This window comes from Myotis lucifugus, unplaced genomic scaffold (genome assembly GCF_000147115.1).
Source record: "Myotis lucifugus unplaced genomic scaffold, Myoluc2.0 scaffold_84, whole genome shotgun sequence".
In the NCBI taxonomy this organism is placed as follows: Eukaryota; Metazoa; Chordata; class Mammalia; order Chiroptera; family Vespertilionidae; genus Myotis; species Myotis lucifugus.
Window position 1 is genome coordinate 2,221,014 of NW_005871132.1, and position 17,385 is coordinate 2,238,398.

Consider the following 17,385-nt stretch of genomic DNA (forward strand, 5'->3'; position numbering starts at 1 on the left):
ATTGGAGGTTGGTCATTACAACGGTTCAGTCTGTATGTTGTGATAATTAAGAACATTGGAACAGAGTGCCAAAGAAAGATTCTGCAGAAAAGAGAGAGAGAAGAGCAAAGAGGGGAGAAAAGTGAAAACCATCATTCTTTCTGTGCTAATAAAGAAAAAGGAAACACTTACTTGTCCCTACAGAGTTAAAGGTAACCCAAGCCAGCCCGAGGTAAACCTATCATGTCTATAACATGTATTTCCCCATCAATTCTCCTTCCCCACTTGGGTGGTGACTGCTATCTTTCTTGGGATCCCCATTCCCTCCCTCTCCCCATTTGGTTGGCACCCATTCATGCTAAAATTTAACAAAGTGTCACATAATAATGATGGATTGAGAGACCCCGGGGCACAGTTGCACAATCCTTGCTTAAGAAATCCACATCTACATTATTTACATGTCCATTCACCTATGCAAACCAAATATTTTTCTTTCTGACTAAGTACCCATCTATTACCTTCCCTAGATTATCCTCCCACATCCCCACCCCCTCCCCAGGAAGCTCAGCAGTGCCGGTGGCTTCTCTCCAAAATCACTGCCACTACTCAAGTCCCTGCCATGACCCCACCTTCCTTCGAAATGAAAGGCTTCCAAACCATGGGCTCCACGCCTTTCTGTCCTACAACCAACCAGGTGTGCCCCTTAGGCCAGCCCTGCTGGTCCCATGACTGATCACAAGAAGGGAATAGGCACACGACGATGAAGAGAACAAAACCATGATGTGGCCGAGGAGACCAGAGGCACAGGCACTTGCCACAGGCCTGGAGCGGCTTCCACAAGGTGGCTGGACACAGGAAGAGCAGGGGAGGAACCGAAAATGAGGAAGAGGGGGAGTGGGAGGGCTGGTCGCCTCTGTTTTGTTTTTAAGCTGTTCAGGATTATGGATACTGAAATCAACACATCTGTAGGCCTCACACAACAGTATACAAGATTGAGCACCCAAAGCTTTTTTATATTTTACTGCAGAGGTATTTTCGATGTATTATTAGTCACTATGTAATTTGTAAACTGCTCATTCATACCCTACATGTACAAAATCATTTTACAAAAATTATTGAAAAAGTAGTAGATAAGGTGTCTTCTGCTGGGATCTTACTGGAAGGTGTATCCAAGCAGGTGACAGGATTAGCAGCAACAGCAGCCAGTACTGTGGCTGCCTCTCCATCTGGCCCTGTCCTCCCACCACCTCGTAAATTCCCAAGTCCACTGCATCTTGGTTCTTCACCTTTCTTCCCTCTTCTGCCGCTGTCTTCTCACTGGGACCAGCCTCTTCACAGATGGCCATGCAAAATAAACGAGGAATAGAAATACATCTTCGTACCTTTCTCCCTCCAGGGAGAACAATTCTGGTTCTCTGGGACATTCAGCAATCTTATTTCCAGTGGACTTTTTTATCCCACAATGAACCACTTTAAACTTAAATAAATCTCCTTCAATTAGAGTTCTCAAGTAGCCTGCATGAGAGCTTTTGAGTCTTCCTTTTACACTTAGTCCTTCAAGCATCTATTACAATATTTTAACCTTTGTGATCAAAACAACTAAGAACGCTGTTTTGTTACTATTGCGTTATGTTCCATCTCACCAGGAGCTCTACTAAGAAAATACAAAAAGGAAAAGTTCAGCTCGATAATCAGCTGCAGCACGTTCTTAATGTGTGCTACTAGGGGAAGTCTCTAGGCCAAAATTATTGCAATCAGATATCCAGTTCTTCCGAACATCACCAGACAATCCAGGGTCATGGGCCAGACCAGAAGTCCACCGTGATGTTGACATATAAAGGATTGTAATCCACGGATAGTAATTTATAAACACAACTGTTCAACCCATCTGTCCTCCAGACTCGTGACACCTGATGTAAGAGCTTCATCCTAAAGATAAAAAGAGCAAATGCGTAAGACAAGAATTTAACATATATTTCCATCGCTTTTTGCCTTGCCACAGAATTTCGCAAAAGCATCTTGGTAAATTATTATACCCATTGGGTTTCTTACTGCAAAAAAGTTTATTGTTCCCACCTAAGGTAACAGACATCAATGACAGCCATGTGTTCCTGTGCCTGACTCCATGTGAGACCCTGGAGACCAATGATGAAGTGTCATGTAATAATGACACTTGCATACAGTGAGCCCCTAGCCTATGGACAGAGGATGTACAGGTACAATATACACTGACACAGTGTGGTATGTGTCGTCCCCTGCTAACAGGTCCTTGTATAGGCTTCAGGGGATCTGTGAATCCTCCACTGTTGTTGGGGAAGTTGCGTCTGTATGCAGGGAGTGTACATAGCTTTCCTAAGAATCTCAAAGTCAGAATGTACGGAGAGCAGGATGAATTAAGGGCACCTCACTTCACGATGGAGTCTGGAGAGGGGTTGCAGAGAAGGAAAATTTGAGGCTTAAAAGAGGCGAAATTCACTACGTGAAGAAGGTGAGGCAAAGGACTCCCAGGAAGAGGAACCACCCTGGGCAAGATGCACAGACAGGCAAACAGCAGAATGCATTTGAAGAAGAAGAACCAAGTGTGTGGCCGGAGCCTGGGATGTGGGTAAAGTGGGTGGTGAACTGAGCTGGTCCCAAGAGCCCAGCAGAGAAAAGCAATCCACTTCAGTGACAGTAACAATGTGGATGGAGATCAGAAGCACAATGTTGAGCTAAATAAAGTCAGGAGAAGATAATACAGCAGGATTTCACTTATGGAAAATTGAGAAACATGTAAATTAAACCGTCTTTTGTGTAGGGATACAAATATATGGAAAAGGAAAAAAACCAAGAAATGGCACAAATAATTATAATTATCACAAAATTTCAGGAAATTGTTGTCTCCTGTCATGGGGGGCAGATATGGGGAGAGCCACACAGGCAACAGGCATACATTGAGTGGGGGACACCACTAGTGTTCATGGTATCAAGAATCTTCAGATTTTTCATATAATTTATAAGTATTCTTCTTTATCTATTCAATATTTTTTTAAGAGAAAGATGCATGCCTATGAACAGAGATTAGTAAGACAAAGGGAAAACAGAAATATTTATTTTGTTAAAGTGGTGGATTCTAACAAAAAGGCTAAAAGCCCACTAATATTGTTTTAAAATGTAGACTTCAGAGGGGTGGAGGCAGGCTAGAAAGGGTCAATGGGGGGGGAGGGGACATATGTAAGACTTTCAACAATTAAGATTTAAAAAGAAAAATGTAGACTTCAACAAAAGGGCCAAAAGCCCTTTAATGCTATTGGAAAAGTTAGGGGAGCTCAGTTGGTTGAAGTGTTGTCCATACACCAAAAAGGCTGTGGGTTCGATTCCCTGTCAGGGCACATATGCAGGTTGTGTATTCAATCCCTAGTCGGGGCTCATCGGGGAGGCAAGTGATCGATGTTTCTCTCTCACATTGGTGTTTCTCTCTCTCTCTCTCTCTCTCTCTCTCTCTCTCTCTCTCTCTCTCTCTTTCTCCTTTCCTCTCTCTACAAATCAATAAAAACATATCCTCTGGTGTCTGTTTGAAAATTACCCAATAAAAAAGCTTTGAACGAAATAAACTGGCTCATCTGATCGGATTCCCCAGCATCCAATATTGACAGAAGGAACTAAGCAGGTAGCCGGCAAGGCTCGGAAGCCAGGACTTACCGCCCTACGTTCACCTCATTGCCTCGGTCTCTAGTGTGGAAGATCATTGTATATTTACCCACATCAGGCATCGGCCGGATTATTTTCATTCTATGAAGTTCAACCCTAGAAAAAGAACACAGGTGGTTAAAGAAAATTCTAGTCTACTTACTTACCACTAGGCACTTAAACAGAATCATTTGTAAAAATTTATACACAGGTGCACACATACTCAGAGTCACACATAGCTTGCTTATCTGCATATTAAAGAAAGAATTTTCTTAGAATGTTGGGCCTCAGGCAGTAAGTCCATCAAAAAAATCACACTTAACATTTACTTTTGGGGTACAAAGGAGATATGTCAATTTATAGTATGTCATTTTCCAAAAGCAACTGAGAAAGTACATGTTTTAAAACATCATGATTTAAGGTATATAAATGTCTAATCACTATGTTGTACACCTTAAATTAATATAATATTGTATGTCCATTGTAATTGAAAAATATTTTTTTAAAGTGTGACAAATAGAAGAATCAAGTCTCTTAGGATCCCAATTTACTTAGCACTTCCTCCTTTTTCCAAAGTAACGACAAGCTATAAAGCCCATGAACCTAGGTTCAAATCTAGACTTTGTTCTTTACAATCTTGGTAAGTCGGTTCATTGTTCTAGGTCTTGGTTTCCCATCTATAAAATACCCAGGGTGTTATAGAGGTGATCAGACAGGCTCAAATGAGAGTGTCCACAGGAGCATGCTTTGCAAACCCCAACGTAATATGTAAGTGCAAAGAAGGGTGGTGACTGCTGCACAGGTGAGCCAAAAAATATTTAGTAAATAAATCTCAACCAACTTTTATGTTAAAATCATCTAGTCATCCATGGCATTGGTTGAGAATCATTCTGAAGGCCCTGATGTTCTTATCAAACAAAAGCAAAACTTGGGGAGAATCGAAGATGGCGGCATAGGTAAACACCGGAGATTACTGCCGCAAACAACCACTTCAAAAATACAACTAAAAGACGGAACGGACATCAACCAGAACCACAGGAAGGCTGGCTGAGGAGAGACTCTTCAACTAGAAGCAAAGACAACAGCATTACGAGGCTCAGAGGAGGCGCAGTGTGGAAAATTTAAAGGTAACGAGGTGCGCGAGCAAAGCGGGCTGGTGGCTGAGGGCGCGGTTGTCGTTTTCGGTCGGGAGTGAGTCTCAGACTCTGAGCTCCAGATCCGGGCGAGTCTCTAGGGACCCAGACTCAAACGGGAGAAGCGGGACTGTCTGGCTACGGTCCCTCCGAGGTTTGCAGCGGTTGCTGGGACAGAGAGGCAGAGCCCCTGGGGACGGACTGAGAGCAGCCATAACTGCTCCCTCCGCCCACCCTGTTGAGCCCGCCCCGCCCAAGCCCTGCACAGAGCCATTTGCCTGATCGCCTCAGGCAAAGGCTAGATTAGCACCTCCCCAGAGGACAGAAGTTTTCCACACAGCTGATTCTCACAGCCAGTCGGCCTGGTGGTCAAATCCCTCTAGTATTAACTACAACAATTAAGGCTTAACTAGAACAAGACTGCGCACAAAGACCACAAGGGGGTGCACAAAGAAAGCATAAAAGATGCGGAGACAAAAAAACATGACAGAAATGGAGGATATAGAGCTAAAAAATGCAATTTTGAGGGCTTGCAATAATGTGCTAGAAGCTGCCAATAAACTTGATGAGAGCCTCACGAAATCTAATGAGACCCTCGATGCTGTGATAAAGAACCAACTAGAAATTAAGCATACACTGACTGAAATAAAGAATATTATACAGACACCCAATAGCAGACCAGAGGAGCGCAAGAATCAAGTCAAAGATTTGAAATTCGAAGAAGCAAAAAACACCCAACCGGAAAAGCAAAATGAAAAAAGAATCCGAAAATACGAGGATAGTGTAAGGAGCCTCTGGGACAGCTTCAAGCGTACAAACATCAGAATCATAGGGGTGCCAGAAGATGAGAGACAGCAAGATATTGAAAACCTATTTGAATAAATAATGGCAGAAAACTTCCCCCACCTGGTGAAAGAAATGGACTTACAGGTCCAAGAAGCGCAGAGAACCCCAAACAAAAGGAATCCAAAGAGGACCACACCAAGACACATCATCATTAAAATGCCAAGAGCAAAAGACAAAGAGAGAATCTTAAAAGCAGCAAGAGAAAGAGACTCAATTACCTACAAGGGAATACCCATACGACTGTCAGCTGATTTCTCAACAGAAACTTTGCAGGCCAGAAGGGAATGGCAAGAAATATTCAAAGTGCTGAATACCAAGAACCTACAACCAAGATTACTTTATCCAGCAAAGCTATCATTCAGAATTGAAGGTCAGATAAAGAGCTTCACAGATAAGGAAAAGCTAAAGGAGTTCATCACCACTAAACCAGTATTATACGAAATGCTGAAAGGTATCCTTTAAGAAGAGGAAGAAGAAAAAGGTAAAGATACAAATTATGAACAACAAACATGCATCTATCAACAAGTGAATCTAAGAATCAAGTGAATAAATAATCTGATGTACAGAATGAACTGGTGATTATAATGAATCAGGGACATAGAAAGGGAATGGACTGACTATTCTTGGGGGGGAAAGGGGAGTGGGAGACGCGGGAAGAGACTGGACAAAAATCGTGCACCTATGGATGAGGACAGTGGGTGGGGAGTGAGGGCGGAGGGTGGGGCGGAAACTGGAAGGAGGGGAGTTATTGCGGGGGGGGGGGGGGAGGAACAAATGTAATCTGAACAATAAAGATTTAATTAAAAAAAACAAAAGCAAAACTTGGTTCTCCCCTGGACCTTGCAGCCAAGGAGCGGTGGGATAAAGGACAGTGATGATACATGATCAGTGCAAAAGTCTACTAACCATCCATCTGGGCAGCAAAATGGACTTGGGGAAGATGATGGATATCGTGTACCTCTAGCCTTCGCCACTCTTGCCCTGAAATCGAGTGGACACCCTCTGTCCACTTCAAAAGCCCCGGCCACATAGGCCTTGAAGAGCTGTTGCCGTCACATGGCCACTCCTATGGAGACTTTGGTCAGGGAAATCCACTCCCCTCCTGCCATAAACATCCCAGACTCCAAGCCTACGCATCGGGACAAGACCAGCAGGGAGCCTTGGCTTCTTTAGGCTGAAGCAAGGGGAAAGTTCTGGCAGTCACATATATGTTAATTCAGAACCGCAGCTGACAGGGTTCCTTCCCAAGAGACAACGGCAGGAGGAAAGGGGGTCCCCAGGAAGGCCTTGTTATTATAAGTCTAAAGACTCTGGCCCCAGCCTGCCAGCGTGGCACAGTGGTTGAGCATTGACCTGTGAACCAGGAGGTCACAGTTCGATTCCCGGTCAGGACACATGCCTGGGTTGCAGGCTCGACCCCCAAATGTGGGGCGTGCAGGAGGCCGCCGATTAATGATTCTCTCTCAGCATTGATGTTTCTATCTCTCTCTCCCTCTCCCTTCCTCTCTGAAATAAAAATACATATTTTGTTAAGATACTGGCCCTAGGCTCTTGAATAATTACTTATCTCTGGGAGGTAGGGATACTAATAGCTATCTGGCTACGAAACCCTGCTCAAGGGAGGGAGCTGAGAGAAGAGGTCAGATATATTCTCCCTGAAGCCCTCAGAGCAGAGAGCAGTCCAGGAGAACATGAGGGTAATGCTAGCAGCCCGGAGATCGGCCTGGGCGGCAGGCAGCAGCTGCTCCCAGGGTATTCGGGGCTGGTTAATGCCTAACTGAGAGGACCTCTAGGCCAGTTTCAGGTGTGCAGCTCCACAGGCTGCTGGCACTCCCTGCTCTGGGCACTGGGAACTGGGCAGGATTCCCTGGGGTCTGAGAGAAAGCACAGGCTTATAACGAGCCCTCTGGCCACTTTCCTCAAATTACAGCTTTGCATTCACTGGTGAGACCCTTCTCAGTGAGCAGTACTCACTGACAACTCCACAGAGACCTCCATCAACACTGCAGGCCCCTAACACCCGCGAGCCAGGAGCAGGCACCTTCCATCATTTCCACACTTCCAGGGTCAAAGAGCAATCTGGGCATCTTCCCTCCGCCCCTGACACCCTTTACGCCCAAATCTGCGGCCTCGTGCCCTGCTGGACTGGCATCTATAGGAACTATAACACACAGGTTTCCAGAGCCATCGCTGACCACAGAGCCCTGTGAAGGGGACCTGTCTCTGTTGTTCACCTGAGTCTGAGGTCATCGTCTTCGCCTCCCCATCCCCAGTAGTTGTTAGAGAATCCATTCACCTTGAAAAATTGCTCTCGGCTTAGGGCAGTAACACCCCCAAAATATCCGTTGTAACGCAACCTGGAGCAGAAGAGAAGAGAGAAAAGGTAAGAACATTAGCGCAAAGGCTTTTTGTTCTCCACAGACACTGGAGAAGTCTCTGATTCGGGGCCAGCATTCTAGGAACACTTAAAGACCATGCACTCCACCCATCCATTCCTGCTGGGCACCCGCCTCCTGACATTCCTGGCCTTGCCTGTCTGGCCTCCGTTCCTGTCTAGACAAGTGCTCACATCTCCTCATTAAGCAATGGTGCCACCCACCTGTTATTGTTAATGTTTAATGTTTGTGTGCAGAGGTCCACAGAAGTACCTGTAAGTGCACCATACCATAAGACATGGATGACAGATTTCATCCCATGTGCCAATCCAATGAGTAGTCGTAGCCAAAGGGCACTGGGTTAAGAAGGATTCTGAAGCTGCACCCAGGTTCAGCATGAATAAGTGTCATAGAGAATTACTGGTATTTTTACTCTCACTTTGTTTTGGGTGGGGGTAGAGAACAGGAGACAGTTCCTGCTCACACGTTGTGTGCAAATTTCCACTTCCAGCATGCAAAGCTCCATCTCAGTGCCTGTTCCTGAAGAACCCAATACACCTCAACTAACCTGATGTTTCTGGTTTGAGCAGTTAGGTAGATGATAGTGGCTTTCACAGAAACAGAGTATACAGAACAATAATAGGTTTTGAAAGGAAGACAGTAAATTATGTTTTGAATAAGTGGAGTCTGAAATATATTAGAACTCAGATCGGCAAATAAGACTCTTTTCAGCCTGGCCAGTGTTGCTCAGTGGTTGAATGTCAACCTATGAACCAGGAGGTCACGGTTTGATTCCCGATCAGGACACATGCCCAGGTTATAGGCTCAATCCCTAGAAGGGAGCCTGCAGGAGGCAGCCTGTCAATGACTCTCTCTCATCACTGATCCTTCTATCTCTCCCTCTCCCTTCCTCTCTGAAATCAATAAAAAAAAATTTTCTTAAAAAAAAAAAGATTCTTTTCAGTTTTAAAAATAAAGCTATGGAGAAGAGGGTAAAGGGGAGATAAATGGTGGTAGAAGAAGATTTGAGGTGATGAACACATAATACAATATACAGATGATGTATTGTAGAATTATACACTGAAACCTATATAATTTAATTAACCAATGTCACCCCAATAAATTCAATAAAAAGGAGATGAATTTGGTTCAGAACTTCTTACAGTCAGAAAAAAAAGGAGGACACATTCAATCCCCTGATTCACATTAGGAAAACCTGCCAGTTACTCAAAAAAAGACAAAGGCTCTCTGATAGTTATAAAAGAAAAGTCTGGCCAGTTACAATAGCAAGTCCAAACAGCAATATTTGTACAGGGGCTGTTTTTGTTTTTATTTATTTATTTTTATTGATTTCAGAAAGGAAGGGACAGAGAGATAGAAACATCAATGATGAGAGGATCATTGATCAGCTACCTCCTGCACGTCCCCTTCTGGGGATCAAGCCCAAAACGTGGACATGTGCCCTGACTGGGAATCGAACCGTGAGCTCCTGGCTCATAGGTTGAAGCTAAACCACTAAGCCACACTGGCCAGGCCAGGAGCTGTTTTTAGAGTGAGTAGCCTCTGATGAAATCCATGATTGTGACATGGAAGTTTTATTCAAAATCAATTCCTAGGAGCAATGCCCAAGAATTCAGTTTTTTTGTGGTACAGCTTAACATAAAATCTAGAATTCCAACAAAAGGCCTGCCCTTAAAACAATCCTGTTATTTGCACTGGAAAAATAAATCCTGTGCAATTGTAATTTCTCACCACAGATGTTTACTTAGTATCTATGTCAAAGGTTCAACATACAGATATGCAGAGCTGTAGACAGTGCCAACATATCAATACACAAGTGAACAGATGGTTTTACATGTTCCTGAAAATACACGGTGCCCAACCATGATACGCTGCTTTCTTCACGGCCGCAGTGGTTCAGAGAACAAAAGACAAAACCTCCAGATAATAAGATTCAGATCTGTGATTCTCTTCCAGAACCTCCCCAGCCCTGTGGCCCCACCGCACCTGCCTCATTCAGGCACATGGCATCTTCACCCCCTCACAGCTTTTTCTCCTTCTCCTTCCCGCAGTCCTTACCAAGTCCTCATAGTTAAATTTGCGAAAGTTAAGTGCAAAATTGATGCAACTCCACTGTAGCTGTCTCCCCACCAGCACACAACAGGGAGCCCTTTGAGGGCAGGCACCGCGCCTATTCAAAGTGGTCTCATGGCCTGGAGTACAGTAAGCACCACAGACTTGAGCCCATGGGAATGGCAGGCTCTGGGGGAAGCTGACAGATAAGTGTGCACACACACAAGCGAATATAGTTTCATTCATAGAGAATTTTCTTGGTCACTATTTCCCCTGGCTGTGCTTAAACAGGAGCTGGTATAAAATAAGGTTGAAAAGTGGATATGCCTATTCTGCGGGGGGAGAGGGGGAGCACAAGAAATGGGGAATGAAGACAGAAATGGGGTGCCCAGCACTTCCCATGGTGGCTTTGAGAAAAGGAACTTGTCCTGGGTGTTCTGGCTCCTGAGCTGACTGCTCAGTAGATACTCCCCTCCCTACTCTCCCTCAGAACTCGGGGCAGATGCCGACGTCCCATTCTCACACAGAGACCTAAGAGCTGAACTACGGGGCACACACCTGTTGCCTCCAAGAGGGGAAATCAAGGACAGACAGGTAAGTTACTTGAATTCTGCACAGTGGGGACAGCTTGAAAAAGTTCCAGGGTGTGGATTGGCAGGTGAGGCTGGCCCTGGTTTGCAATGCCTGCATTACTTTCCCTCCTGCTCTTTCCCTTTTGTCTTTGGGCTCCTCTGCCAAGGCTGTTGTAGGGCTTTTGTCCTCAAAGGAAAAACCTGATTTCTCATATGTCCGTTTTGACCTTTAAGTGATCTGTCATGTGCCGTTTTTCCTAGTTCTCATTTTCCTAAGACACTCTGGGCATGACATCGCACAGCCTTGGCGACAACAGGGCAAGCAGGCCAGGAGCAGGGCCGCCTTACCTGTACCCAGTGCTGTTCCTGCCCACCACCAGGTGCTTGGGCTGATCCTCACACCTGTAAAGATTCAGGTCATTCTCGGGCACCAGGTCCACATCGTGGAAGATAAAGCAGTCCCACGTTTCATCCTTGAGAGCTTCTATATAGCCCACATTCAAGAGTTTGGCTCGATTAAACTTTTTACTCCCAGCCTGTAGATAGAGAAGTGAAAAGTTGAACAGCTCCTGAGACGATTTCACAGTGGGCCCCCTTCAGTTCAGATGCAGGAGCTGGTATGACTTACTCCTGCTACTCACAACTAGTGACAGGAAGAAGTGACAGTAGGTGCAATAACAATAAAAGACAGTCTGTTCCTTAATGTTTCATACAAACTTAAATTCCATAACTGAAAAACATACCTTGAAATGAGTTGTCGTTTAATGGGTATAGATTCTCAGTTTTGCAAAATGAAAAAGTTCTAGAGATAAGGTGCACAATGTGAATATACTTAATACTACAGAAGTGTACACTTAGAAATAGTTAAGGTGGTGAATTTGTATTGTGCATAATTTTCTACAATTTTTAACCCATATAGAGTCCAAAAAATTGTATACACACTTTAACAGCTGATAGCTCAATTTTGAAAATGAAATGTATTTTAATAAACACTGCCTTTACAATTATTCAAAGTGTGTGTATACATTTTCGGGGGGATACCACATATATATATATTTTTCAAATGGATGTGAGGGCGATCTGGCTGCGACATCTGTCACCCCGTTGATTGCCAGGGTAGATTTGGCTAATCTGGCTGGCCAGGTGGGTGTCCCCTTCCTTCCTCACCGCTCCGTGCTCATCCCTCCCAAAGCTGCACGCTTCTTCGTCAAATGGGGTGACCTTCCCCAACAGGGAAGAGGACTTCTCTTCGGTCAAGGGTATATGAGTAGCTTCGCTCCTCTGCTAGAACCTCCAAGCAAGCTTTCAAGGTCCCATAGTTTTAAAATACAAATGAAAATAACTCAAAAATTTTAAATATATTTTTATTTGTTCCATGTAAAACTACAAAACCTTTCTTACATACTAGTCATACTGATAAGTATCATTGCTTCACTGTTCAACTCTAAGCTCATCCCAATATTATCCTACGTAATCAATTTACACTAAGCTTCCAAGAGATATAGCTTGCCAGAAAAGACTAAGAGTTTGTGACCTGCTCTAGCCAGTTTGGCTCAGTGGATAGAGCATTGGTCTGTGGAGTAAAGGGTCCTGGGTTCAACTCTGGTCACGGGCATGTACCTTGGTTGCAGGCTTGATCCCCAGCCCTGGATGGGGAGCATGTGGAAGGCAACCAATCAATGTGTCTCTCTGGCATTGATGTTGCTCTGTCTCTCCCCGTCCCTTCCACTCTCTCTAAAAATCAATGGAAAAATACCCTCAGGTAAGGACTAACCTAAAAAAGAAAATTAAAAGTTTAAATTAAAAAAAAAAGAGTTTGTGACCTGTAAACAGAAAAGGTTACTGATAGTATTTCTAAGCTACTTAAAAGTCTCTTGGAATCACCGTAAGAAAATTCTGTTTTCATGTTTAATAGTGGAAGCTAATCCCCACAGTGACCCCCCAGAAGGGATTCATCACTGGGTAAGAAAAGAACACATTTCGACCAGTAATAAGATCAGAAGTAAAGCATGAAAAAGATTTCACAGCATTAATATTTTAAAACATGGCTGTTTAGATCAAATTCCTTCAGAATAAATTCCAGTTCAATAAACAGTTTGTCATAACAAAAATATAGGCAGTTCTCTCAAAAGTTTCCATAGTACTCTCCTGAAAAGAATAACACAAAGCAAACATTTTTCTACTCATAAAATACATATATTGGGTGTAGCTGTCCTGAGAAAAAAACTCAGAGTGACTAAGCATGTTAAAAGCAAAAATAATTATAAAACAATATAATAATAGTAAAATTTTGTTTCAAATACTTAAATAATAGGCATAGAGGTATGATATATGCACATTAATTTTCAAGAGCCACCGTTTATTATAAAATATACACTGCAGCGCTATATATACCCTCTGATGTGTCAAAAGTTTTCATTAAACAAATATTACTGGTTATAACCAATAGCAAGGATGCAATTAATGATTTCTGCTTGCATTTTTAGCATTTGTAAGGGTTTGAGGGGAAATTCCAGGGCAGTTTTGAAAAGCTAGACATGGACGTTTAAGTTGATGCCTTATTTTTCTTTCAATAAATATTAATACCAAATAAAGATATATTTAATTACCCACTCCACTTGGCGCTAAACTCTTCAAATGCTGACACTGACACTGTGTTCCTGCTAAATCATGTTTCTGGAAGCCTGCCGGGAGCCGGTCCATCCTTGCTGCAGAGAAGAAACATCTGCACAGCATATGTTTCGAGGTACCTGACGTATATGGCATACTGTTCTTAATGTTTGCTCTCCTTAGTGCCATGTGTTTTGACCAAGGTCACCTCTCCGAGAAAGGTTGTTTCCCCAGGTGGGGATCTTTCCCTGAGGTTAGGGAGGGGATACAACCCCTTAATTAAATGCCAGGTGGGTAGTTAAGCTACATAATCTTTACTCCCTGGAATGGAGATAAGAAACGCCCTAACCTTTGTAATAGAAATTGACAGGATTAAAATGGCTGGTATAAATACGGATGTAACAAGACAATAAACAACACAACCTGATCAGATCCTCATCAGAACCTCATCAGATCCTAACCAGAACCTAGCCAGAGAACATGGCAAAAGATCCTGGACAGAACCTGGCTACACAACTTCACTGGAGAACCTAGACAGAACATGGCAAAAGAACCTGGACAGAACCTGGCTGGAGAACCTAGCAAGAGAACATGGCTATAGAACCTGGCTGGAGAACCTGGAGAACTTGGCGGGAGACCCTGACAAGAGAACCCGACTATGATGATCAACTGAACGCAGCCTCCGTGTCATTCCTTCTTCGCCGACTCCGTCCACACCTTTGGGGATCCCTGGACCCGTTGGGGTTGGACCCCAACAGAAGCCAAATAAGTAAATCAAGAAACAAAAAAAGGGGGTGGGGGAGAAAGTGAAAACTAAACATGTTTTACATAATAAATAGTGGCAAACTTAAAGGCAGAATGGTGGAGAGGGTCATAGAACTCCATGCTATTAACACACAGTGGTCTGTCAAATCTTGTCTAGATCCCCAGTGAGTAGCCACGCTCAATAATGCAAAACAATTCCAACATCTCATTGTGTAGTGTATAGTGAACGCAGAGGGAAACATAGGTCTATCTCAGGGGGAAACTGTAGGGCAGCCATTGGCGAACATGGAAGGGCTCACAACAAAACAGGCCTCCTCCAGAGGTTTAGTGAAGGGGCAGTGAAGTTTCCCAGCACTTAGCTCCATCACTCCACACTCTGAGACAAGAATTTCTTTCACTCCTTTCAAGGATGAACAAGGTAAGAGATCCCTCCTTTGACAACAGTTTGATGCTCCTATTAACCAAGACAGAAAGGTGGCCAGGTACCTCAGAGAGAGGAGAATCTGAGGCAGAGCCCTGGTCTGTCCCCACACTCACCTGGTGGATGATGTAGATGCCATATTCCAGCTGCTGCCTCTGCAAGAAGGGATGAAGGTGTTCCAGCAGGTACATCAGGTGTCTCTCCCGGTTCCGGTGTGGAATGAGGATGGCAACCCGCTGTGAAGCCTTACATTCCTCGGGCTGATACCGGCCTCTGTGCACTTTGGGATTTTCTGCCTGCACGTCTTCCAGAGTAAGATCTGGTTTGAAAACGAGCTTGTCCTGACCTCCTACAATTAAAACAGGACACAAGAAACAACAGTAGCTCTCTCCTTAAGTGTTGATCGGCTGGCATGAGCGAGTACACATGTAAGCACTTAGAACACTGCCTGGCACGATATGAGTGCTAGCTTTTATGATTACTACTTCAAAAGCCTCATTTGGTCATAAACTACAACTGCAGAATGATGTGACTCAGGTTTTTGGCTACAAAAGCCAGAAAGTGACATATAAGAGCATTCCCTTGTGGCTGGATAGCCAACTTCGGCTCAGTGATTCAGCCATAAATTAGAAATGCATTCTGCCCTGATGACCCTGGTGAAAAGCAGAGGGCAGGACTAGACTAACTTCAAATGTGCTCTAGCCACTTTTCCTTCTCAAAGTTCCAAAGGAGGGTGAAGCCTCTTACAAAATCAAGAGTGTTCCGTGGGATCAAGCTCATGGACGAGGCCCCTTGCCCACTCCTTCCCTGGGCCCTTGGGAGCTATCCTAGCTCCTTGGAGGTAAAACAGCATAAGGATGTAGAAACTAGCCTCACTCCCTAACCCAGCGATGGCAGGCATGTGCCACGGTAGCAGACATCCCCGATGCAGCATTTGCTCTGCGAGTCCAGACGCAGCCTGGTGGGATGAAACCCAGGAGCCGTCCATGGTAACCAATAGCATGCAAGACTTTGAAGATCAGGCTGAAGCCAGGGACCCTCCTCTTGGGTCTGAATGAACAGGGAGTACTGACTGGTAAGAAATGAGGCAGAGCGCAGGGAACTGAGCCACACTTCCTTGAAGCTCCATACACACTGGTCAGGCTGTAAGATCTCATGTTGCTTGCAAGTAGTGCTCTCCTCTTCTGAGCCAAACAACTGCAGGTCCTTCCTATGTATGTCACGGAGCCTCGCTCCCTGTGACCATCCCCTACCCTGGCTGTGGCTGCTGAGACCAGGCTCCAGCGTCCATGAAGTAGTTAAAGACTCTGCCAACAGCACCAAGGGCAAGTGACTGTTCCAGCCACCTGAGGAGAGTAACTCCTGAAGGCTCTGCATGTGACCAGAGTCAGCAAGGCACTGAGGCCCTAAAAACAAACACTAAGAAAAGGAGTAAGGAGAAAGGCAAGCTACCGGGGCAGCTGCCAGGCCACAGAGCTTCTGGGAGATGATGGTGTGGCTGCTGAGGTGGTTTCCTGTGTAGCCTGTTAATAAACCCCACCATCTGAGTTAACCTGCTATGCCTCTCTTCTTGGCCCCTGAAAGAGCGCCATGCAACAGGTCTGATATAAGCCAGTCCTCTTGCTCACTTTCTCGTTGCCATGATTTTTTATGATCCTAACCTTCCAGTACCTGCTTCCACGTCCTCTATCAGCCTCCTACCACCCTCAGTTTTTGTCCCTTCTGGCCCATCTTCATCCATCTCTAATTATGTCACCCTCTTAATCCAGGTCCTTGCTCAGTTTTGTGTCACTGCCCTTCTATTTCTATTGTTGTTAATCCTCACCTGAGGATATTTTTTCATTGGTTTTCAGAGAGAGTGTGGAAGGGAGGGAGGGGGAGAGAGAGAGAAACATCAATGTGAGTGAGAGACACATTGATTGGTTGCCTCCTGCTCCCTCTCTGACTGGGGCCAGGGATCAAGCCTGTAAACCAAGTATGTGCCCTTGACCAGGAATCAAACCTGCCACTCTTCAGTGCACAGGCCAATGCTCTAACCACTGAGAACGCAGGCCAGAGCTGCCCATCTATTCTTATAAATGCAGATATGGCTTAAATACACTCTGAGGATTTTGAACAAGGAGGATAATACCGTCAGATTTGCATTTCAATAACTCATTTTCCTATCCCAACTTGTGTAATTTCTGAGCAGAATAATTCCCTCACACAATTCAGAGTAACGTTTTGGCTTTTCCATGACTAGGTAGAGCAGTGGTTCCCAAACTTATTTGGCCTACCGCCCCTTTTCCAGAAAAAATATTACTCAGCGCCCCCGGAAATTAATTTTTTAAATTTTAATAGCAATTAAACAGAAAGATATATGCCCCCAAATGCACCTGTGGCCATCACCGCCCCCCTGGATCGCTGCAGCGCCCACCAGGGGGCGGTAGCGCCCACTTTGGGAATCACTGAGGTAGAGAGAAGCATGTCAATACGAACACAGTACAAGACAGTGATTCAATTAGGAAAGCAGGTCTGCAGGTTTTTGTAAAGAGCAAAAAGCCTCCGAAGAGCCCCAGCCTGCCCCACAGAGAGTTAATTTCATGTAAGCAGAGAGCCACCTCTGCAGGACAGGGAGGGGCACGGGCTCTGCAGACTGGAAGGGCTCACCCTGCCTGCATCCTGCCTGCACACTGTGCCCTGGGGAAGAAAGACAAGCGTATGAACACACTGTGGTCAGCACAACAGGAATATAGGCAGACACACAGGGAGCATGAGATGAACTTTGGGGCAGTCCCAGAAACCTTTCGGGAAGAGAAGTTATCTAAGCTAGACTTTTGGTGAATAAACAGGAATCCACCAGGCAGACATGAATTGAGGAAAAGGCATTCTGGGAAAAGGGAACAATATCTAGGCTCAGAGGAGTGCCTGACAGACTATCAGCATTTAATGTCCTAAAGAAT

General features: G+C 44.7%; 1 protein-coding gene across 1 annotated transcript in view; it reads right to left on the reverse strand.

Annotated features, from left to right (window-relative positions):
- Positions 1-964: 964 nt before the first annotated feature.
- B4GALT4 (beta-1,4-galactosyltransferase 4) overlaps positions 965-17,385 on the reverse strand; it is a 32,413-nt gene continuing 15,992 nt past the window's right edge. The window contains exons 3-7 of the mRNA XM_014457723.2: positions 14,560-14,792; positions 10,996-11,183; positions 7,862-7,984; positions 3,661-3,765; positions 965-1,908 (exon numbers count right to left, since the gene is read on the reverse strand). Coding sequence (XP_014313209.1) covers positions 1,776-1,908; positions 3,661-3,765; positions 7,862-7,984; positions 10,996-11,183; positions 14,560-14,792 — 782 coding nt within the window. The 3' untranslated portion in view covers positions 965-1,775. The remainder of the gene's footprint in view (positions 1,909-3,660; positions 3,766-7,861; positions 7,985-10,995; positions 11,184-14,559; positions 14,793-17,385) is intronic.